Source organism: Oryctolagus cuniculus, chromosome 20 (assembly GCF_964237555.1).
Source record: "Oryctolagus cuniculus chromosome 20, mOryCun1.1, whole genome shotgun sequence".
Taxonomy (NCBI): domain Eukaryota; kingdom Metazoa; phylum Chordata; class Mammalia; order Lagomorpha; family Leporidae; genus Oryctolagus; species Oryctolagus cuniculus.
Genome location: NC_091451.1, coordinates 21,773,878 through 21,798,692, shown reverse-complemented (window position 1 = coordinate 21,798,692; position 24,815 = coordinate 21,773,878). Strand labels below are relative to the sequence as shown.

At 46.2% G+C, this 24,815-nt stretch overlaps 1 protein-coding gene across 15 annotated transcripts in view; it reads right to left on the bottom strand.

Annotated features, from left to right (window-relative positions):
* TTLL5 (tubulin tyrosine ligase like 5) overlaps positions 1-24,815 on the bottom strand; it is a 278,126-nt gene that overhangs the window by 130,146 nt on the left and 123,165 nt on the right. For 11 of the 15 annotated variants that reach the window (XM_017349414.3, XM_008272017.4, XM_008272023.4 and 8 more), the window contains 7 exons: positions 24,369-24,489; positions 20,440-20,586; positions 19,292-19,395; positions 15,942-16,069; positions 12,616-12,699; positions 11,664-12,062; positions 8,293-8,480 (listed from right to left, as the gene is read on the bottom strand). In XM_017349414.3, the coding sequence (XP_017204903.2) occupies positions 8,293-8,480; positions 11,664-12,062; positions 12,616-12,699; positions 15,942-16,069; positions 19,292-19,395; positions 20,440-20,586; positions 24,369-24,489 (1,171 nt within the window). The remainder of the gene's footprint in view (positions 1-8,292; positions 8,481-11,663; positions 12,063-12,615; positions 12,700-15,941; positions 16,070-19,291; positions 19,396-20,439; positions 20,587-24,368; positions 24,490-24,815) is intronic. The other 4 variants (XM_008272018.4, XM_008272021.4, XM_051825998.2 and 1 more) reach the window with 1 other exon arrangement.

The following is a 24,815-nucleotide window of genomic DNA, read 5'->3' as shown; positions in this document are numbered from 1 at the left end:
TACTGTGTGGTAAGTTCAAGTTTATGTGCCTATCTGACCCCACAGAGGACAAGCTCCTTTAGGAGAGAGCCTGTATATACTCACTGCTGCAGCCCCAGTAGGCACTCAAGCACCTACAGGGCACCGACTCCAGGACTGCCCCTCCCCCCACCAGATACCCAAATCTGAGGATGCTGATGCTCCCATAGACGAGTGAGTGACGCACATCCTCTCAGATCCTTTAAACCATCTCTAGACTGCTTACAATACCTAATACAATGTAAGTTGTTCTTTACACTGTATTGTGTAGGGAATAATGACAGGAAGAATATCTGTACATGTCCACTGTAGACACAAGTTATTGCATATGGTTGGCTGAATCTGCAGATGCGGAACCCACAGATAGAGGGCTGACTATACATAGTACATTAAGTGGGTCTCACCCAAAAAAGATCCTAGTAAACAATCCTGGAGCGTATCCTTCTACTCCTAACACACACGCCCATGCACACATACATGTGTGCACGCACACACGCGCATGCGCATGCACCCTGCCCCCAGGGGGCAGTCTCACTGCTAAGCAGAGAAACGGTCACCATCACCGGAAGGCGGGCTCCGAGGTGCCTCTTTATGCACAGTCCAGAGGAGGCACTGCTCTGCAGAGAAGTAAGGTAATCAGCGGCTGGCGTGGGAGGCAAGTGCTGCTCCTGCTGGTGCCTTGCATAATGTGAGAGACAATTTCTGCCTCAAGCCCTGGGCAAGGCTCTCCAATGGGTGAAGCAATGGCCGTGACACGGAGTTTGCCTCCTGTCTAGATGACGTGCGTGGTACACTTGTTTCTGCAAGAGCCCGGCAAGCCATCTGCGGGGCACTCGGACCAGCCTGACACGCACTCAGATGAGCCTGCTCGTTTACCAAAATGGAGGGCGAGTCCAACACTGAAGATCTGCTTAGCCACAGTGTAACGTGTGAGCACCGGTGACATTCCCAGTCCAGCTTCTACTCTTGTCACAGCTCAATTCCCTTGTCCTAGCATGCTCCATAGAATCTGAGGCAGTCTAGGGATAATGTTTCAAAAGATTATTTCATTAATGCGACAAATAGTTATCAGGCACCTGCTCGGAGCTTGGCCTTCTTTTGCGCATTGAGGATAAAACAAAAGAAAAACTAACTCTTTCCCTCCTGGAGACTGCAGCCTAACCAGGGGACCTCACTGAAATATGTAAAGAATGTGCCGAGCAAAAATGATCACAGATTTGGAGTCTGGACTAAGCCACTGACATTAATATACTATCCCGGATTTTCAAGGGCTCTTACCTGGGAGACCATGGGTCTATGGGGTGACAAGAGGTGTCTAGAAATGCTTTGAAACTGAACGCACATCTCTAAGTCTGAGCGCACCCTTTCATTCTGAAAGGGATCTCTGTCTCCAAAGGGCCGCAGGTGTTGGGGCTGCTCTGAGTGCAAGCCGTGCTCAGACGACATCAGTGTCATCTGAGAACGTCCTCCATGCTGCTCACACACAGCAGGACTGGACCACCTGCATAGGCAGGGACATGCTCGCTCCTCCAGGCAGGGGCTCTGAGGGACCTGGGGCAGGAGATGTGGCTCAGGGCCTCGGGAACTGCTTTAGAATGTGACCCCGGAACAGAAAACGCCGGTGGACGGAGACAAAGGGGAAGGAATCGGGAAGCGGCAGGTCTGCGCTCATTCCAAGATTCCCACCTCTGACGAAGTATTAGAGGGCGGACTCCAGAGGCACCAAAGAATCCGCCAAGAAGGTGCACTCTGCTCACCCAGGGAGCGACTCACCCACAAGCGGTTACGTTTTGAACACCCTCCCCACAAGGGCTCTTAAAGACAGGATGGTAAATCGCTGGCCACAACAACCGATCCATGCCGATCTTGTTCAGTTCCTGAATGTTGATAAGTGAACCTCGAGGAGGTGCGCTGGCCCCCCAGGAGGTAAGCGTTACCATGCTGACTGTGTTTTAAAGGCGGCCAGCAAGGGCAGGCCGTCTGCAGTTTCAACGCAGGGGCATTGCATTCTCCTGAACTGCATCATTCACAGAACAGCCACACACGCCGAGTGCTCCCAACCCAGAGAGCGCTCCACGGCAGGACTGCCAAAGACATTCCTGGGAAGCCTGACAAAATGGCTGGATCTCTCCATAGTGACTCAAACAGAAAGAGGCAGCAAAAGCACTGTGTAGATACCAAAATCTACAGATGTGCGAAAGTCCCTTACATCAGATGCCACAGACTGGGCACAGCCTAGGCGTATTCCCCTGTATATTTTGGACCACCTCCAGGTTACTTAGAATATTTCATTTCATGGAAATGCCAGCTATACTGCATTGTTTAGGTAACAAAGACAAGAAAAATGTTCAGCACGGATGCAATTTAAAAAACTTTTTCTCAGTCTGTGGTTGGTTGAATCCCTGGATATGGAACCCACAGGACCAGCAGTAGGTCAGGTTCTGAGGAGCAGAGGCCACTGCCCCTCACAGCACTCACTGTCTATCCAAGGAGACTGCCGCCATGACACTAGACATGAGGGCGCGCTGGCATGTAGCCGAGTGGGTTGCCAGTGCACGTCAGAGGTGCAGCCTGGGAATGTGTGCCAGGCGGGAAGCATCCGCAGAGCCTCACAGAAATGGGCGACACGGGAGAACAGGCTGGAGAAGCAGCTTGGAGCCAGGTTCAAAAGAAAGGCTCTGAGGAACATGGAACACCCTGCACTGCACACTGTAGACAACGGGCAGCCTCTTCAGATTTTGCAGCAGACGATTTCCATGATGAGAATAGTGATTTAGAAAGAGCCCTTTAGAGAACAGACTGGAGTGGGCAGGGTGGACAGGCTGGGAGGCCGCTGGTCAGGTGGGAGAGGCCTACACAGGACAGCAGGTACGAAGGTGAAACAGACACAGTTCAGAGCCACTGGAGAGATGGAGTGCACGAGGCTTGGTAAGTACCTGAACACAGACAGAATGAGGAGCCCAAGGGCACTGATAAAGGCTCCACACCTATACCCTAGAACTGCAATGTCACCAGGACAGAGGAGAACCTGCAGGGTTTAGAAAGGTTGACTATTTCTCTGGGGTATTTTTGAAATATGCAAATATATCAGATGCTGAGCAATACAGGTAGGTGGAAATGTCTAGCGGGCAGCTGGAAATGGATTTGGGAGAAATCCACAGAGAAGCACCAGATGAAGCTACAGGAAAAGAAGACATGCCCCAGGGAACTGAGGGAGAAAACATAATTTTCTAAGGACTGGTCTGGCATGCAGAGGTCTGCGGAGGACTCCCCAGGGAGGCAGGGGACTCAGGCCCAGCAGTCACCTTACCGTCTACAATCACAGCAACTCTGCTATCATCAGCTTCACACGTTTGCACTGCACATGCCAGGGGCTTTTCAGACAATGGTGAAGAGAGTGAAGGAGTGAGTTCTCAGAGGAATTACTAGAGTGTTAGAGAAGCTAAGGGATGTGTTCAGCTGGGAGGTAGTCACACCCTAACGGAGGATGGGCATGGAAAACAGGTGGCCGAGGGTGGCAGCTTCAGGGTCAATCATGTGACCTTTGAGAGAGCTGGACAAACACTGAGCGAAGTCAGACAGCAGAAGTGTGTGTGTGGGTGGGGTGCTCGGGATGACCAGGGAGAGCAAGGGTATGATACTTTTAGAGTCCTTTGGAACAGGGTCCTAGAACACAGAGGCCCAAGGATCCAGCAGGAGAGAGCCCTGATACTAAAATTACCCCATTTTCCAGATAAGGAAATCAAGGGATGGAGGTCAGCAACAGTTCCCAGGGCTCACCGACTCAAGAGCTTATACTCTTCTCTTCTAGAAACGGCAAAGCCTATGTATGAGGCACAGAACAGCAACTGTTGCGACCAAGGGACTGCACAGCCAAGGAGACTAAAGTGAGCCAGTGGCCACAACACCACAGCACAGAGTACAGAGGTTCCAGGATGCACAGACAAGCTAAGGCAGCAGGAAGCAGGTTCCCGGGACGCAAACCAGGGCTCATCTGCTCAATCCTACATGACACTGAAAACCACTTTGCCTTCAAACTAGCATCTCTGAGACTGAGTCCAGTCACGGTCCCCGGTGGAGCCTTACAGTGGCAGCTGCCAAAGCGGGAGAGAGAACAGGGAACCCCTCTGCGCACCGTCAGAGAGGCTGGAGGAGCGAGTGCCACAGGCCAGACGCACCCCTGCACGGATCCTTCTCTAGGACTGGCTAGAAAAGCAGCAGGGCAAGGAGAGACAGAATTTTTAAAAAGGCCACAGTTTCCTTTCCCACTGTCCATCTAAATGAAAAATACGAAGTGTCCTCCTCCCCCGTATCTGTCAGCACGCTTGCAGGAGGCCTGGCCACATCTTGGGCACTGGCTGGCCGGGGGAGTGGAGCCGGACACAGCACATTCGCTCGCCTTGGAGCCCTCGCCTGGGTGGTCTGCTCTTATCCCTTTGATTAAACTCCCAGGCTGGAAGAGCTGGAGCTGCTCCTAATGATAGCTGAGTCCTGAAATCTCACACTTGCCTGCACGCAGAGGGCCAGGGCTGCCTGACTCCTGCCTCCCACTCCTCACCGCAGAGCTGGGCCAATTCGTCACATTCTTCTGTTCACTCACAGCAGTAACCACAAAGAGCTACGTCTGTGCAGAGCAGACCACACTTCCTCCCGGGACTGGGGGGAGCAGAGAGAGTGAGAACTCACAGGCAAGCTCAACTCCAGCCCCTCTGAGCCTCCGCAGTGCACCCACCATGGGCACACACGCTTCGAAAACACTCTCTTTTACAAATGTATTTATCTGTTTGAGAGGGAGGGAGGAAGGGAGCATGTGTGAGAGAGGGTGCATTTCTATTCACTGGTGCACTTTTTTTTTTTTTAATTTTATGACAGGCAGAGTAGACAGAGAGAGAGACAGAGAGAAAGGTCTTCCTTTTTCCATTGGTTCACCCCGCAATGGCCGCTGCAGCCGGCGTGCTGTGGCCGGCACACCGCGCTGATCCGAAGCCAGGAGCCAGGTGCTTCCCCTGGTCTCCCATGGGGTGCAGGGCCCAAGCACTTGGGCCATCCTCCACTGCACTCCCGGGCCACAGCAGAGAGCTGGCCTGGAAGAGCAACAGGGACAGAATCCGGCGCCCCGGCCGGGACTAGAATCCGGTGTGCCAGCGCCGCAGGCAGAGGATTAGCCTATTGAGCTGCAGCGCCAGCCCACTGGTGCACTTTCCAAATGACCAGAATGGCCGGGGCTAGACCAAGCCAATGCTAGCGAGCCGAGAACTCCATCTAGGTCTCCCTGTTGGCTGGCAGGGACCCAGCACCCTGAGTCATGCACTGCTGCTTCCCAGGGTGTGCATCAGCAGGAGGCCAGAACCGAGAGCAGAGTCAGGACTCGAACCCGGGCACTCAGGTAAGGGATGCGGGCAGCCCCGCACGTGGAGGGGAAAGTTGGATATTCGTACATGTTCTAGGTCATAAACCAAGATAAATCACGGCAGAAGGAGAAGAGTAATGACAAGGTGAATGAGATTCTGTTTTTAATCATTCTGGGCCCCCTCAAAGTTGCACTGTAAGATCTGGGGCTGTCGGAGGACTCCTCGGCTAGCTCACTGCTCTCAGTAACTTCCAATGCCACTAAACAGCTGTTGCCTCCCACATAAACACTGGGCAGCTTTCCTTCTGGGAGCTGCTCCTATCCATCTTCTGCCACCTGCCCCACTACCTTTAAGATGCAGTTGAGGTGTTCCCTGTGCCTCCTTCCCACTTCTGCAAGCTGGGTTAGCTGCGTCTCGCTGGTGTTTCTGTTTTCCCCACCAGGGTCTCTGCTAGCGTCACCCATGCTGCTATCACCTTCTATGTGGCTATGCTGAGATTGAATTCATGCTGAGAACTATGTCTTCTATCATCCGTAACTGAGTACTGTGGCCTGGAACACTCTGAGGGGCTTAGTAACATGTTTTTTTGTTTGTTTGTTTGTTATTATTGCCTTTTCTTTTAACTAATAAATCAATAAACACAACAGAATAAAAAGCTTCATAGTCTAAACAGTTAAAATTTTAAAAACTTTTTTTAATTTATTTTTTAAAATTTATTTATTTATTTGAGAGGCAGAGTTACAGACAGAGAGAGGGAGAGACAGAGAAAGAGGTCTTCTATCCACTGGTTCACTCTCTAAAGAGAGGGCTTCTATCTGCTGGTTCATTCCCCAAATAGCCACAATAGCCAGGGCTGGATTGATCCAAAGCCAGGAACCGAGAGCCTCTTCTGGGTCTCTCACATGAGTACAGGAGCCCAAGCACTTGGGCCATCTTCCACTGCTTTCTCAGGCCGTTAGCAGAGAGCTGGATCAGAAGAGGAACAACTAGGCACAAATAGGTACCTACACGGGATGCCAATGCTGCAGGAGGAGGCTAAACCTACTATGCCACAGCATCAGCCCCAAACAGTTCAAATTATAGGAAAAATAAAATGATTTTTAAAAAGTACCAGAGCCGGCACTGTGGTGCAGCAAGTTAAAGCTCTGGTCTACAGCACCAGTATCTCATAGGGGTGCTGGTTCGAGTCCTGGCTGCTCCACTTCCAATCCAGCTCTCTGCTATGGCCTGGGAAAGCAGCAGAAGATGGCCCAAATCCTTGGGCCCCTGTACCTGCATGAGAGATCTGCCCTGAACATTGTGACCTCTTGGGGAATGAACTAGTAGATGGAAGATCTGTCTCTATGAACAGGAGATATCTCTATCTCTCCTATGAACAGGAGTCCAGTGGGCTTTTAATTCTTTATAGCTAAAAGAGATTGGTGGGGGGGGGGGTGACTTCCCAATAGGATGCACCCACCTTGGATTTAGATTCCTACAGGATCAAGATCAGATCACTTGGTGGTCTTTGCAGTTTAGAACATGATGGGGGTGGAAAACATGTAAGCACTAATACTGGCCTTTTTTTTTTTTTAATTTTTTTTTACTGCAATTACAAAGAAAATCTTTTAACGTCTTGGTGCTCCTGGCTGCTCAGACTGGAAACAGACACTCCAGGCGGTGACTCAATGACAAAGGTATAGTGGATCACCGGCTCCATCCTTTCTCATGGCACTTCACAGGTCAAGATCCCTTCTCATCTGACCACGGTCATGACACTCTGCTCCCTCTCTCTGTAGCATTCAACCACCACAATCTAACCCTCCAGCTCTCTTCAGGTCTCAACACTGCCCTTCAGGGTTCTCTGCTTCCTATTTCACGTCAGGCCTTCCGTCCACTCCCCCACCCCCACTCAAAACGCTAGGGATCTGGAAAAGAAAAGAATCCCTGCCTCCCACACTGGGAGGGGCGGAAGCAGGGCTCAGTCCAAGGGAGGCTGACCTTCAGTTCTGGCCTGGGATTGTACACAGAGAAGCAGGGGGCCACCAGGGAGCAGTGTGTGGCCTACTTTGAGCACGTACTTGAAGCAATTTTCAGCTTCACCTTTTGTAGGGTTGATTATCATTACAGAGTTACCAGCAATTAAGGAATCGGACACAACAGAGATACAGAAAAATACAAGAGTGCAGTTACATTATATTGATTCCTTTGGAGGCTCTGGTGCCAGGCAGCATTAAGGAGGAGAAGATACGGCTTCTACTCCCAATTAAACACCAGGAGGATAATCAGCAAGAAAGACAGAAAGCACGGTGTTCCTGCAGGAGCTCCCGCCGCCCCTGTGCTGAGAGTTGGCTGAGTGTGTGAGGAGCGTCCCATCTGTTTCCATCCGCCTAGCTCGCTGAACGACCCTGATCTCATCCCTCCCGTCAGCCTCTGTGTCACCACCTAGAAAATGGGGACAGTGTGTGTTGGACAGGGGTGGGAGGGGACACTTCATTAATCAGGACCCACAGAACACTCTGAGCTCACGAAATAACAGGCAGTACAGTAAAAAGAGAAGGAAAGAAAGAGAGGAAGAGAAAGAAAGAAAAAGAAAATGTTAGGACATCTTGGTAAAAAGATTTGTAAGCGTAGGATTCACTGGAACATTTTATCAAGGAAGTTATTTTAAAGCTGCGTCAAGATTATATTCACAGGTGAACATGCGAGTCCGCGCATCTGCGGGTTAGGTACCTCACAGCCAGTAGCACAGTGACTTCACAGTGTCTGAAACAGAAAAGTAACTGTCTCCAAAAATCAGGAGGAACACTTGGCTGCGTTGGCTGATACCCACTGAAGAGGCAGCAGTATAGCGGAATTAGCAAAGACGGGGAAGGCCACAGTAGCCCCTCATTAACCCTGCCTGGGGACCACGGAGCCCTTCAGCACCCCGGGCGCCTCCTACCTGCTGCGTGAGGAGACTGATGTGGCTGGACGGAGAATACTGCCTTGCCGCCTGCCGCTCGGCCAGCCGCTGAAGTTCAGCCGTCACCATGCTTTGGTTGTACCGTTTGCCGTACGGAGAAGCATCTTCTCCCTCTTTTTGTATTTTGGCTACTCCTGAGTGATGCTTGCTCGGGTGGCACGAACCTGCTGTAAAAGATAAAACACTTTCACCAGTCTGGGAAAATACCTGAAAAAAACTAGGATGGCCACAGAGAGATCTCAGGTCAACAGATACCTGAGCAATAAACTATCTTCAGAGGGTACCCAAATGAAAACAACTCATTACTACACCCTAGAAACCCTTGCTAGCGCCAAGCTGTTACATGCATTTACTGATGCTTTTGGTTACTAGGACAGCTTCACAATGAAGGACTGTCTTCATATGCAGTGGGGAATAACCAATGCTAAAATCTACCATCTTACTGGAAAAAAATGTGTCTTGGAAACTCATTATAGTCCTTGTTTGTTTTTGATCTTACGTGACGGCAATGGTCTATGTCATCCACTGTCAAATCATCCATAATACTTGCAAAGCTCAAAAGGGAAACAAGGATAAAAGCAAAATTGAGCAACAACCCAATATTCTCAAATGACTGATTTTCCTTTCAGATTGAAAGCTTACTCTCTCAACTATAATATCAGAGTCTTATTATTCCAAGCATTGAAATTCTGGCAAAAATAGATTATTTCATATAATTTCATTTAGTAACAACACAATTTCACTGAAAAAAGTTTTGACTCAGAAAAGTAAAAACATGATATTTCCTATCTTTCCTTTTAAGAATGCTAATGTAACCGTAATTGTTATATATACATAATTTGGGGCACCCCTTTAAAAAGCTATAAACATTTCACATTTACTACATTACTTAGTACATAAAAAATTTATAATACTTGTACAAGTTATGAACATATTATAATGAATGGCTAGGATGTTACTACCAAAACCGAGAACTACACTACCAGCCATGTGCGTTAATGAATGTGTTCTTCCCTATCCCTAATCTCCCTGGATGATTCGTTCATTCCCTTTCTTTTAAAGACAGAAATATACGTTGCTATGACTATTGCCTAGGCCATTCAGAATGCATCCTTGGATCACACTGGGAATAAACTAAAAGTCTACTGCAAACACAGGAACCCAATTACCTGAACATTAAACACAGTGCATAAAAGCAACCTGTAGGTCAAAGAAGAAATCGCAACAGACCTAAGGAAATAATCCCACCTGACCATCGTCTGCTGTGCCCTATTCCTCTCTTGGAGAGGATGACAAAGAAGGGTTTTTGAAAGAAGAAAAGCTTTGGTGACAATACAAGGTACTACAGATGTTGATCCTATGGAATTTCTCATGTGGGGTGAAAAAGCACAAACCAGAACATCATCACCATCTCTGACTTTAGAAAACAAAGTCACAACCATGGTCCAAAGTTATAAAACTTTTTGAGAAAATATAGGAAAAAATCTTTGTGACTTGAGTTGGGCAACAGTTTTTCAAATATGATTCAAAAAGCACAAGTGATAAAAGAAAAAAACAAGACAAATTGGACTCCAATGAAATTTAGAGCTCTTGTGCTTTTCTGAACATGAAAAAACAACCAACAGACTGGTAGACAACACTTCCAAATAATACGTCTGACAGGGACTTGTACCCATAAAGACAAATACCCCAATTTTAAAATGTGAAAACACATTTCTCCAAAGAAGATACATGAGTAGCCAGTAAACACATGAAAAAATGCTCAACACCATTAACATTTAGGGAAATGAAAGTCCTATCCACAAAAAGAGACACTATCTCACACTGACTAGGATAGATAAATAAAGAAGACAGCACGTGTTTGGCAAGAATATAGAGAAATTGGATTGCTGGTGGTAAAACTGTGTACTACTCTGGAAGTCAGTTTGGTGTCTCACAAAAAAAGGAACTATAAATTTGTTACACAACTCAAGCGATTGGATCTAGCTATACACCTAAGAGAAATGGTATTATGTTACATTCACATGAAGATCTGGATACAAATGTTCACAGTGACATCATTTATAACGGTCAAAAAGTACAAACAAATCAAATATCCACCAACCGATGGGTGGATAAACAAAGTATGGTGCCCATACAACATGGAATTATTCAGCCATAAAATACATGCTTCACCATAGATGAACTTTGAAAACATTATGCTAAGTGAAAGAAGCCATTCACAAAAGATCACATATGATATGAGTCCACTAATAACAAATGTCTAGGGGCCAGCGCTGTGGCATAGCTGGTGAAGCCGCCACCTGTAGTGCCAGCATCCCATATGGGCACCAGTTCCAGTCCCAGCTGCTCCATTTCTGATCCAGCTCTCTGCTGTGGCCTGGTAAAGTAGCAGAGGATGGCCCAGGACCTTGAGCCCCTGTACACACATGGGAGACCCAGAGGAAGCTCTGCGCTCCTGGTTTTGAATTGGCCCAGTTCCAGCTGTTGTGGCCATTTGGGGAGGGAACCAGCAAATGGAAGACTTCTCTCTCTCTCTGCCTCTGCCTGTCTGTTAACTCTGTCTTTTAAATAAATAAATAAATCTTAAAAAAAAATTGGGTTACTTTGTCTAACCTAGTTTTAAAAAAAGAAAGAAAGAAAATGTCCAGAACAGACAAATCTGTAGAAACTGAAAGTGGATCAGTGGTTGCCAACAGCCAGTGGGAAGAAGAAACAGAGTAACTGCTAATCGGTACATGGTTTCTTCTGGGAATCATAAAAACATTCCCAAATTAGATAGTGGTGTTTGCTGCATAATTTGGTGAATATACTAAAAATCATTGAAAAGGATGAATTTTATGGAATGTGAAGTATATCTCATTAAGCTGTTATTTAAGGAGTAGAGGAAAAGCTTGATTGATAATATGGGTCTACTTCATTTAAAATTAGATATCCTATTTAAGAATTCTTTCATTATTTATTCCAGTCATTCTTTAAATATATTAAAAAATAAAAATTGATCTGATATCAGGAATAACTATTTGAATCAAAAAGAATGCAGAGAACACACTCATAAGTCTATGGTTCTCCGTGATAGGAACTCTCTCGACTAGACAGACTCCAGGCCCCTTGTGAACAGAAGCCCTGTGTCATTCATCCCTTCATCTCTGCTGCCTGAAGGAAGTGCTGCTTCACTCCGCATCAGTGACTGAGAGCTGCCAGACAAACGTGAGCATCTTCCTCAGTCACATCAGCACAACGCACCCCGTGTCCCTCTGAGTTCTTTAGAAAGGCAAGGGCATTCTCTCCTTACTGGGGCCGGGGAGAGCTGACAGTGCAGGCTGCCTTTCGTTTCTTTTCTCACTCACCTGTCTTGGCTGAAGAGGGACGGGAGAGCTTCTGGCTATAGATGTGCGCAGCGCTTTGGAAAGAGGAGAACGGGCCAATGGTGTAACTGCCTGAGCGGCAGCGTGGCAAGCCCACAGGGCTCGGGACATTCTGCGTCCCAGTGTGCATGGAAGACGCACTCTCAGGAACGGGGTTCAGTAAAATGGGGGGCTGGTGAGGCATGCTGGGGACTGCTGGAGGAAACTGCGGTAAGGAAGCACGGTGGCCAGGCGCGGGCGAGAGGTCAGGGGTGGAAACAACAGCTGACAGATGGGTGTTGGGAATTTTGTGGAGAGGAGGAGCTGCAGGACCAGAGAAAGCAGTGGAGGAATGATTGGTATAGACTACTTTTGCCTCTTTTTCCGCTGGAGTGGCAAATCCTATTAAAACAAAAACAAAACAGATCATTTTAGGAAAAATGGACATATGATCTCTCTAAGACATCAAGGAAAAAATTTTTAAACCAGTGAAATAATCTTAACATGAAAGAGAAATCTTAACAAATACAGACTTTCATGGTATTCATCATCAACTTCATGAGTTTTGCCTACCAGAGGCAATCTGGGAACAGAAATAGGATTTAGTTTTTATGTTTTCTATAAGCTGGAGTTGGGACTACCCCCACAGAACACAGCAGGCGGGTTTATCAATGTTAGGACATCAGGACAAAGCTTCTGCTAGTGACAGGTAACTCTTCCACCTCTTTCTACTCTGCCAGGAAAAAAGAAAGGGCTCAGAATTTCTAAACATAAGAAAATAGAAAATTCTTTGGAAGAAAAACAGGTTATCAATAGATAAGAGGAAATTCTTAGGGAAAGGAAGAACAAAAGAGGAGCCCTTTGGGGTCATGTTTCAGTTTCATGCTTTAGAAATCTTCCAGTTTAGGGGCCTATCAAGAAAGTAGCAAATCCATGTGTGTTTGAAATCACTCACGTGACAGTTTATCAGAGTGAATTTCTGTCGCCTGTTGCTGCTTAGGCGGCTTTATTTTCACTTCCTCCACAGTCTCAGGGTGATCTGTAATAATAAGAAATACTGAACTTAGGCTCTCTTGCCACTCAGATGCAAAGACATTTTTTAATCCAAAAACATATCACAAATGCTAATCAATGCTGAGAGACATTGCACACCTCACCACACTTTTCCTAGGATCGCCACTCTCACAGCCCTGTTGAGCCGACAATCAACCAAATGGGTTTCAGCTCTCCTCAACTCTAGCTCCAACTCACTGAACCAGGGAAGATACTTAAACCCAGAGCAGCTATCCATGAACTGCCAACATGCTAGGACATGCCTGGGAAGGAAAACAAGTGAGGATGGTCAGATGCTTCTGCCAGGAATTCAAACTGGGGGCTCCAAGAGAACAAATTAGTTGATGGTATCTGCTGGAGCTAAAATACATGTGTAACAGGGCAGCTACCATGAGACAGAAAGAACAGCTCCACTACTTCTTGGCATAATAGCAAGATATTGCAATGGTTCTGTATCTGAAACTCCTGAGCAGTCTCACTTGAGAGTACCTTCAATAACAAATCTGATCTAATAAATTAAATTTTCTCTGGGTGGGCACATGGCGCAATGGCTGAGATGTCACTTGGGATGCCTGCGTCCCATATCAGAGTGCCAGGTTCGAGACCGTGCTCCTCCACTTCCAATCCAGCTTCCTGCTAATGTACACCCTGGCAGACAGCAAATGATGGCCCAAGTATCTGCATCCCTGCCACCCTCGTGGGAGATTTGGATTGAGCTCTGGGATCCCAGCTTCAGCCTGGTCCAGCAATGACTATTGTAGGCATTTGGGGAGTAAACCAAGGAACAGATATTTCTCTGTCTGTTTCCCTACCTCTCTGCCTTTAAAAAGAAAACAAAAGAATAATTGTAAAAATTAATTTTTCTCTAAAAACAGGACTTTCAGATGAACAGCCAGTGCTAATCATATACTTAAAGAGAAACATTCCTAAATCGTCAAGGGCTAGGTTCACACAAACATTCAAAAAAGCCGTCTTACAGATAATCTTTCAGAGTAAAAGAATAAGGATATATGAATTCTCTCCTCCCCGTCATTACCAGGAGCGGTCCTACTGTTGACACACTTGCTTATTCATATTTGAAATCAGCCCAGACACCACAGTGTCAAATGTCATCATGTTTCCTTGACTAAGGCCTTCCTACTGCCCCTCTAGTTGATCTTAATAGGTATAGACAAGTGTACACATTCTTACATAAAGGTAGTCCTTAAGACCTTATTTTTTATGTACTTGAAAGGCAGAATGACAGAGACAGAATTTTCCATCTGCTGGTTCACTCCCCAAATGTCCACAATAGCCAAAGCTGGACCAAGCCAAAGACAGGAGCCAGGAACTACATCCAGGTTTCCCACATAAGTCAAGGATCCAAGTACCTGAGCCATCGTCTGTTACGTCCCAGGGTGCACATTAGCAGGAAGCTGGATCAGAAGCAGAGACGGGACTCAAACCCAAGCACTTCAACATGGAATGTGAGCGCCTCAAGTGGTGGCTTAGCTCCCTGTATCACAAAGTCTGTGCCAACCCTAGAATCTCAAGACCCATCTGCAACTGCAGGCAGTTAGTGGCCCCTCACTGCTGTGATGGGGGAGGAGTTACCATGGGAATGTCCATCTAGGCCCCCACCCACACACCTTAGCACAACTTTCTCTTATAGGAATTCCTCAGTCTCCCTTCCCCAACACTGTCAAAGAGGCTTTTCAGAGCATCCATCAACCTTCTTAATATTCTCTAGCCCAACTTCATCCATCAGACAATGAACTTTGTAAGTCAAGGACTCGGGCAGCCTTGGTCACTGTTTTCCTAGCAACTATCAAAGTGCCTGCCACATAACGTATGCTCAGATAGAACAGATGAATGGGGATAGGAGAACTCAGAGCTCAGAGTCTGGACTCGTAAGAACTACCAATTCAATAATCCAATTACATGAGGAGTTAAACAGGTTTTTGTGATTCACCTATGAATCAAATAAGTTTTAAAACCAGCATCTCATATGGGCGCCGGTTTGTGTCCTGGTTGCTTCTCTTCTGATTCAGTTCTCTGCTATGGTCTGGGAAAGCAGTAGAAGATGGCCCGAGTGCTTAGGCCCCTGTACCCGGAAAAAGCTCTTGGCTTCTGGCTCTTGGCTTCAGATCAGCTCAGCTCTAGCCGTTGTGGCCATTTGGGGAGTGAACCAGTGGATGGAAGACCTCTCTCTGTGTCTGTCTGTAACTCTACCTCTCAAATAAAAATAAATAAAATATTAAAAAAAAAAAAACAAAAACATTAACATGTTTCTTTGGGAGAAATTCCTTCCACATTTTAAAGGACCAATTTTCTTAGGTATTCCCATATTAGAACATAACAGCCTTGAAGGGCAGGGAGGAAGGCCCCATTTTTGAATCTAGTGTTCAGCACGTGGACAAAATCGGTGCATTGGTGACCTATGCGCAACACTTCCATCTAGGTTTCAAATGAATCCTACATTTAACGCACAGAGCTCTGGTGACAGCACAACACCACTGCCATTTTTTATCACAATGACGTGAGCCAGATAGTGTGCTCCACACTGAATTCCAAAACTCCTGATTACAGACTTCCTCAGAACATTGAGAACACGTGGGAACATTCTAGATTATCACAATGACTAACGGAAGCCAGTGGCGTGGAGGGCTTGGAACCAGGGATACCTGGTATAGAACAGTCCCACACAACAAAAAGTTCCAACGGCGTGCACTAGAGAAAGTAGCATACTTGATTAGAGCGAGACACAATTGTTAGGAGAGGCAGATGGGTGGAGACCAAGAACACAAGCTTTGAGTCCGGCAGACCAAGGATCTGATTTCTGTCCCTGTGTGCTGGAAGTAACCTTGAGCAAGTTATTTAGTCTCCTTTTGCTCATTTTCTTGCCTGCAAAGAAGTTTTAAATAGTGCCTTCTCTATATGGTTGTGGGAATAACAAATAACAACACGCCCAGCAGACAGAAAGGTGAGTGTTCGATAAACGTTAGCTGTTATTAGCTCTTCTTGAAAAGCCCTCTGCTATTAACTATCATGAAAAAAATCAGACCAGCACTTCTTCTGGTTTTTAGACAAAAAGTAGGGTCCCCTTCTCCACCCCACCCCAATGCTGTAAAGCTTCACCACCTTGGAGACTACTGGCGCTCAGTCAGTACATGGTTCATGACCCCCTCTTACATTCCTTGTTTTTTCACTCATTCTTCTTATTTCTCGCTAATTAACCAGCATACTTACCACCTTTGGCCCCACTATCAGAATAACTATTGCTGTTCTTAGAGCTTTTAGAGTGAGTCCCCAGGAAGACACTTGCAGACTTGTTTTTTTGGGTGTAAAAGGTCAACACCTCCTCCAGTTCAGCCTCACTGAAATGAGGAGAGAAGCATGGTCAGAATGAAGGCTGATCTGTAAAATCTTTCCACCAGATTTGACTATGGATACGGAGTAAGCTGGAGAAGGGAAAAGTGAAAAGCACAAACTGACAATTCCCTGTTAATAGATGGCTAAAATGAAATATACAGGAAAACAATCTAAAAATTTAAAATATGATAAAGCTTTGTTCATTCCGTAGTAAATTTTGTAGATTCGCATGGTCCAACATGGTAGCCACTAGTCACATGAGACTATCTGCATCTAAATGTAATGAACCTTCGCATTCCTTTCAGTATTACATGAGCCACATTTCCAGTATTCAGTAGTCACCCACAGAAAGTCCCACTGAACAGTGCTCTACATCAGGAGTTACAACTACAGTCTATGGGCCAAAACTCACTAGCAACCTGCTTTTGTCCCCAGCTAAGAAGGCTTTTAAAAATGTTTTTAAAGAAGACTATGGGGAAAAGACCATGCATAGCCCAAGGAGCCTGACGTATTTATCATCTGGCCCTTTACAGTGTGCCCACACCACTTCTAGATGACTGACACATCACCACTGAACGAGTCACCTGTCATTTCAATTGCCTGAGTCAGAAACAAGGGAACCTACCAGAAGAACCACAGAAGAGTTCCCTACCCAACTGCACACTGTAGGAAACCCAACACGGTGAGCTTAAGATCACCTCAAATTGTCAACATTATATGCCTTATGGACATCCAAAGAATGGGAAGTATCAGGAGAGGGACAGAGCCTAAGGGTTTCTTCTGGTAAACATGCATGGCTGGATTTTCTAACATCTCTGGCAGTTTCTCGATGGTCTTTTCCACATAGGTGGTCTTTGCAGAAGTGAAATGTGCATGTGTGAGTACAAAGTGCTTATATCTTATCTTCTAAGGACCCTCTAATGAGAATCCAAGAAACCACCTTTATGAAGCTCAGCATAAGCCCAAGGTCTCCAGAGCAGCTATCAGAAGGACGGGGTCTGCAGTGGGCAGCTGCGTCTGCCTGCCTGGCGGGTGTTTTATTTGGCCCTTCACCAAATACTGAGGCAAAAGTCATAGTTGCTCAAAACCTAAGTTGCTTTACAGCTGCCTTAGCTTCTGTCTACTTTATAATTTATGCTGTCCGGCCTAATTCCTGTACATATTTGAGTTTACCAGCAGTGACAAAGGTATCTGTGTGTTCACCCAACAGATTAAAACAAGAACTAATACTATCATTCATTTCCCCATAACTATCACACTCAATCCACAATTAGTAATAAATGCGTTCCAGTGAATTTTATCTCCAAATCCATGTACTTAGTTAATAACACATGAAAGTCATTTTCAATATCCTTTAGGGATGCTATGGGAGTATACATCACTTTTCTAAAGTTTGACGTTTTTTTCTTTTTTACATATTTTTGAGATTTTGAAGATGCCTAAGAGAAACCAGAAATTAATTTTTTAGCATTAAAAAGAACATAGTTTCTCAATATAGTTCTCTTCCTTTTCTATGATTATAATGTTGATGTAATAAACTATTTCTTGCTTTGTTTCTATATCTTTACATCAACAAAATAACACTTCACAACTGTGGACTCCTACAGAGCCAAGATCTGTTTTCTGTGTGTGTAAGGACATGACACAGGCTGTCACTGGTCTGGGCAGAGCCTTCAGCAATGACCATACTGGGCTGGTGATTGATAAACTACCACATGATGTAAATTTCACAACAGAAAATCTAATTTCTAATTTTTTTTCCTATAGTAACCTTGATGGTTGAGTCTACAATTGTTTTATTCTTTAAGTTGGTGGCTTTGCACAACTATCTAATTAGAAAAAGGGCCTTCAGGAAGAGTTTTATAGGATTTAAAATTAGGCGTCTTTGTTATCTCTTCCAATATAAAGGAAAAAACGGCCTGGTTGACTTTCATCAAGACAGAGAGCTGAATACTGACATTTTCAATTCGGAAAAGCTAACCCTAAGCATCAAGGGCTTGTTCTATTTTACAAATGAGGCGTAACCGTCACAGCACTGAGAAACTGCCAATTCCTCAACCCACTCGGAGAGGCAAAACGTGGTCATCTCTGCTACATCAGTAGAGCAGCAGGGATAGACCCAGGCCCAGTACACACAGAAGGCTCTCAACTCAACTTCCCACAGGTCCCCCAGTGCGCGGAGTGCTGTGCCCGTGACGGCTGTCTGCAGCTACCACCCAGTGCCCAGCAACAGTGTTTTAGGAACTAAAGTCATGACAACAGCAGCATAATTGGATTAGATACAGACAGGATGACTAGGAAACGTCCTCTCCTTCTGTCACAGTGTGCGGTGGGTGTCAGTGTCACAGTATGCAGTGGGTGTTCAGCGTCACCTTGTGCAGTGGGTGTCAGTGTCACAGTGTGTGCAGTGGGTGTCAGTGTCACAGTGTGCAGTGAGTGTGCAGTGTCACAGTGTACAGTGGGTGTCACTGTCACAATGTGCAGTGAGTATGCAGTGTCACAGTGTACAGTGGGTGTTTAGTGTCACAGTATACAGTGGGTGTGTCACAATGTGCAGTGAGTATGCAGTGTCACAGTGTACAGTGGGTGTTTAGTGTCACCTTGTGTAGTGGGTGCTCAGTGTCACAGTGTGTGCAGTGGGTGTGTAGTGTCACAGTGTGTGCAGTGGGTGTCAATGTCACAGTGTGCAGTGGGTATTCAGTGTCACAGTGTGTGCAGTGGGTGTGCAGTGTTACAGTGTGCAGTGGGTGTCAATGTCACAGTGTGCAGTGGGTATTCAGTGTCACAGTGTGTAGTGGGCATCAGTGTCACAGTGTGTGCAGTGGGTGTGCAGTGTCACAGTGTGTAGTGGGCATCAGTGTCACAGTGTGCAGTGGGTGTGCAGTGTCACAGTGTGTAGTGGGCATCAGTGTCACAGTGTGTGCAGTGGGTGTGCAGTGTTACAGTGTGCAGTGGGTGTCAATGTCACAGTGTGCAGTGGGTATTCAGTGTCACAGTGTGTGCAGTGGGTGTCAGTGTCACAGTGTGCAGTGGGTGTGCAGTGTTACAGTGTGCAGTGGGTGTGTAGTGTCACAGTGTGCAGTGGGTGTTCAGTGTCACAGTGTGCTTTGGTTGTTCAGTGAGTACATTCACATCCGGGTGTCAGAAGCCAAGGGAACATTGGGTATTTGGTCGGCTACATAGAAGAGGGAACAGGATGGTCTTCATTAATCAAGAATGCCATCTACCTTGCTTGTATGATGAACTTCTGGAAGTTTTCCGTATTCACTCCATCTTCCTCTTCCTCTTCCAGTTTCTTCTTTGATTTCTTTTCAGCCAATTGTTCTGTTTCCTACCCGGGGCCCAATTCCCACAGAAAAATAACAAGATAAAACTAATTCCTGATAAATAAGCATTTTATCATCTGGTTTTATTATCCTTGTATTAATCAGCCCTTACAGAAAAGGTATTTAATTATTCCATGTACTTTAGTCACCTATTGCTTTTGGTCATTATTTTGTAAGTTGTCTTGAGATTTCTGAGTAAAAGTTGCAAAAAAAAAAAGTGTACATAGCTCCTTGGAAAAAGAGTTTATAAGTAGCGGAGTAACATCTGTGATCACAGTTGCAGTTTTTAATAGTCTGACAACAGAGGCACAGTATTTCACTGCAATTAGGGGAGGAAAGATAGAACTTGGAAAATACTCTTATATTTATTCCAAACTAAATAAATTCTTAACTTAAATAAGACATCAAAAAATTCTGCAAAGATCTGGAGTAAATCATGGATATGGGTTTGGTGCACTGACATTCTACTTCACCATTCCACACAACTTCAGAAAAGCCAGTTCTCAGCCTTCTCTTCTGCAAACTGATCATACTTCTCTCCCCAACCCCTGAAATGCTATTTTTAATGCATTCTGAAACCCTTGCATACAAGAAGCTTTGCAAAAAATATTCTAATTAAAAATGCAGCATATTTTTTGGGCTTGGTTGCAAAATGATGTCATTAAATAAAACAGTTCAGAGAAGAAAGTATAACTCCCTCAAGATCAAAGAAGAGGTCATCATGTTAACTTTGCAGTTCAAATTTGCTCTCATATGGTCAGCTCACCATTGTTTCAGGTACAATAACAGTAACACAGATTCACGTAGCCCAGGACTCACCTCAGGGGCAACAGAGCTCAAAAAGAATACGAAGAATATGCCTTTTGGTAAGAGTGAATGATGGCCACTGGGCCTTTTCAGCCCAGCTGGGTGAAGGTGTGGGGCTCCACTTACAATAATGCTGGGGATGATGCTTGCTGGACCCAGGGGAAGAAGCTCGCCACCCAGCTGGACAGAAAGTCTTAAAGTTTGTTTCTGATGAGCATGTGAGGACAACGTAAACCACTCACCTTGTTGTACACAATGATGAAGTCACCTAGCTGGTGGGCCAGGATTCGCCTGCGTTCTAGGAGTGCCAATCGTCGACTAGGTAAGACCATCCTTAGTGAATGCTGCAGGTTACTTGCCGCCCGCTTGAGGAAACGAACCACCAGCTCCTACAAATTAAAGAGTCACAGGGAGAGAAAGCTGAGATTATGTTTAGGTACAGAAGAAAAACTTGCAAGGGGTTATGCAATAGAGATGTGAGAAAAGGTTTATTCTATATGGTCAAACAAGACCCAGAGCAAACATGTCATGTACAAGAAGGATACAGAAAGACAAAACAAAACCAACTTATTCTCATCCTTCAATAAGCTGGCAAGCAGAAAATTCAAAATCATATATGTATGCAAGTAACCTTGTAATAAAGTACCAGTTGCAAAAGTAGCATAATACATGCGCAAATAGAACGATAACAACTCACAAAGCAATCATGGAATAGGGTGATCAGAGAGAGCCTTTAGGGCAGGTAACAATCAAACACAGGCAGTAGAAACGAAGACCAGGAAGCAGGTGAAATCATCAAAGGCGTGAGGATACACAAAGCATAAAGAAATAACCATGGATAGAAAAGGGGGAAGAATCAGGAAGAAGCAAGATGGAAATAGAGGAAATGGAAAGAGACCTGGGGGAAAATGGTGTCACGGAGCCCAAGGGAGGAAGGGGCTTCAAGTCAGCACCTCCAAGAGGCTGGGGACAGGAAGGACTACGAGCAGACAAGGACCTGTGTCGCTCCCCGTCTTCGTGGGGGAACGACACAGGACCCTGCGCTGTTCTTTCGTCTGCTCGGCCCTCCCCGGGTTTGCTGCTGGTTCTTCCCGGGTTGGCTACCGACCCTTCCACCTCCGTGGAAGGGCGGTTCCCCCTGCCACATTCCCCACTTCCGCAGGGGAGCGGCACACCGCCGGCCGGCTCTTCTCGGGGGCTGCACAGGTGTTCCTTCAGCTAGATGTTCCCCATAGATGTTCCTGGTGCATGCCGTCTCTCTCCTCCTTTATAGTCCTCCTCCGCCAATCCTAACTCGGCTGCCCACACGCCGAGTACGCTGCTCTCCTCCAATCAGGAGCAAGTCCTACAGTTTATTAGCTGAACTGGAGGCAGCTGTGTGGAAGCTGTTTACTTCTCTCCCAGCGCCATATTGTGGGAGAGCAGATGCATAGAATAAGTCTTAATTCCAGTAACTCAGTCCAGTCCGGGCTGCTCCCCACAGACCTGGATCTGCGATGCTAGGATAATTTCAAGAGGACGCTCTCAGCAAACGGAGTAGCAGGAAATACTGGATACTGAAGAATGGAGCTAAAGAGCAGAAACTACTGAGCTGTGAGTGTAGTGATGGAGGAAGAGAAATAAATGTCATGATGTCTGCAGTGTGATGGCTTTTTCCTCCTTCAAGGATGCGGGAGTTCTTGGAGTTGGTGGCTGTAAGGGGAGCACAGTGGAAGTCGCCAGAGGAAAGACGGAACCCATCTCACTTGGGGACAAAGGACTGTGGAAGCTGAACAGATGCTAATCGGATTATTAACAATGTCACAAATACTTCAAAGAGAGACTATGTATGGTCAAGGGCCTTAAAGATATTGTTGCTGGCCGGCGCCGTGGCTCAACAGGCTAATCCTCCACCTAGCAGCGCCAGCACACCGGGTTCTAGTCCCGGTTGGGGCGCCGGATTCTGTCCCAGTTGCCCCACTTCCAGGCCAGCTCTCTGCTGTGGCCAGGGAGTGCAGTGGAGGATGGCCCAAGTGCTTGGGCCCTGCACCCCATGGGAGACCAGGAAAAGCACCTGGCTCCTGCCATCGGATCAGTGCGGTGCACCGGCCACAGCGCACTGGCCGTGGCGGCCATTGGAGGGTGAACCAATGGCAAAAGGAAGACCTTTCTCTCTGTCTCTCTCTCACTGTCCACTCTGCCTGTCAAAAAATTAAAAAAAAAAAAAAAAAAAAAAAGATATTGTTGCCCTAAAGCTGCCTTGGTGATGGATTGGGGGAACTTCTGTAGAATATGCCTGTGAGTTATGAGATAAAGGATTCCCAACCCTAACCTAGACCAGAGAGGGCAATCCTACACCCACCTTCCTCGTAAGCAAAGCCACTGCCACAATCACCAGGGGATGGACTAGCATTTGTTTTCTAGACATTTTTTCATTTTTTTATTTATTAATTTATTTATTTTTTAGACAGGCAGATTGGACAGTGAGAGAGAGACAGAGAGAAAGGTCTTCCTTTGCCGTTGGTTCACCCTCTAATGGCCGCCGCGGCCGGCGCGCTACTGCCGGCGCACCACTGCCGGCGCACCACGCTGATCCGAAGGCAGGAGCCAGGTACTTCTCCTGGTCTCCCATGGGGTGCAGGGCCCAAGCACTTGGGCCATCCTCCACTGCACTCCCTGGCCACAGCAGAGAGCTGGCCTGGAAGAGGGGCAACCGGGACAGAATCCGGCACCCCAACCGGGACTAGAACCCGGTGTGCTGGCGCCGCAAGGCGGAGGATTAGCCTAGTGAGCCGCGGCGCCGGCCGTTTTCTAGATATTTTTTTAAAAAGGAATTAAGTTTTGCAGTGAGGATCCTAAATATTCTTACAGAAAACCCTGTAGAAATCCCGTGTGTGTTCCAAGCCAGATTTTGCAGTGGTTTTTCTCTGATGAACTGTGTTTTTTCCCCCTTTCTTGAGTTTGGTTTTGGTTCATTGTCCTTTGCTGCCAATTTACTCCGGCATAGAGGGAACAGCCTTCGTGATTGCAGGGCTGGATTTCACAGCTCCACTCTGCCGTCTTCACTATAGGGTGGTTTACACTCTTACATTAAAACATTATTTTTTCACAGTGGAGCAGACAAACTGACTCGCAAAAAGGCAGTTGCAATTTTCCACTTGGAAAGAGCAGAGCTAACATTTTCCACTGATGGCTGAAGGATTATTCGCAATACACAAGGTTTTATCTCTGGGCTGTACTGGCTACTTTAAATTCACAAGTTGTTGTCTGGGAAAATCCAAATGTTTTTTATAATAAACGTGGCAAAAAGATCTGCCTTTTGTCTATGAAGGACTAGAAATTACGAGAGAGTCACCCTTGAGTGGGATAAAAGATGCGGTTTTCTTAGACTTAAAGCTCCTTCTCTTTTTTTGGAAACATATCCCTCTTTTTAAAGGCTATGTCTTCCTCTATAAGCTCTGACTTTACCAAAGAGTTTGAGGCTTCCCACCATTCTGCTGCAAAAAGAAAACCCTTCTTAGAATATTAAGTCCTAGGCATGGTCAAACGGCTGACAGAGAGTAAAATCTGTATCACACAAGTTTGATTCCAGCAATGGAAGAACTCTACAAACTTCAGAGATAGTAAAGAAGACAATGTCAAGTTGGAGCATGGTGTACTCTGAGAGGGCCCTGACCAGGTGGCAACTATGAAGAACTAACTTGAGTCCTTGGGACAAAAAATGAATGCCTTATGAGCCAGGGAAATGACAGAAGAGCAAGGGGTTTCTAACACCTGGGCTCACCACGCACAAGCGTCCAACAATAGCCCCGGCTTCCGGAGGTCTCTGTTTCCTCATCTGTAGAACAGGAATGATAATGCCCGCCCCAGGGTTAGGAACACGTGAGGGTGCCTGAGAAAGGCTGTGAACAGTTCTTCTTAAGGGCTTCCAAGAGGGCTCAGCACTGGGGAAGCAGTCAACTTCCACTCCAGAATGAACGAATGGATGCTTTCAGGGCACAGTGTGGTGAACATACAGAATCAAGATTTGCTCCCCATTGAAGTTAGAGAAATTTAGAAACTTAACTATGTAGCAAGTTTTCTCAGCAGAAAAATACACTGCTATTCAGCACAAAGTGGGGAAAGGGAGCATGAAGGAAAGAAAGGCAGGAAAACAAGGAGAGTCAGCAGGTGCCAGCAAGAACAGCCTCACCATCTGCTCGTCCTCTTTGGCAGCCCAGCTGGCGCTGAAGTTCTGGCCTCCGTGCTCTTTCATCAGGCGAACCTGAACATGCTGCAGATAGGCAGAGAAGGCCACCCGGGCCTGCACTTTGCTGCAGAAATCCAAAACGAGAAGCCGTTAGGAGACGGAACGGTATACCTGCCAACGTGCACCTGCCTCTCGGAGTCGTCTTTGAGGATCCTTTTATCAGGATGGCCAAGAAACAGGAGGCCCATCATAAGGTCCCTGAATCATGACTCCTTCTAAACAGTAAATGAGGTTTTTCCTTATTAAAAGAATCAGAGTTGGAGAATCCCATTTATTTTCTTCTTATTAGTGTGGGAAACACATAGCAAGAACAGAAAATCAGGTTTCCTGCTCATCACCTTCTCTCTGCGAACTTTTTAACATTCCTCTCTGGTAGAAGAATGGAACCTT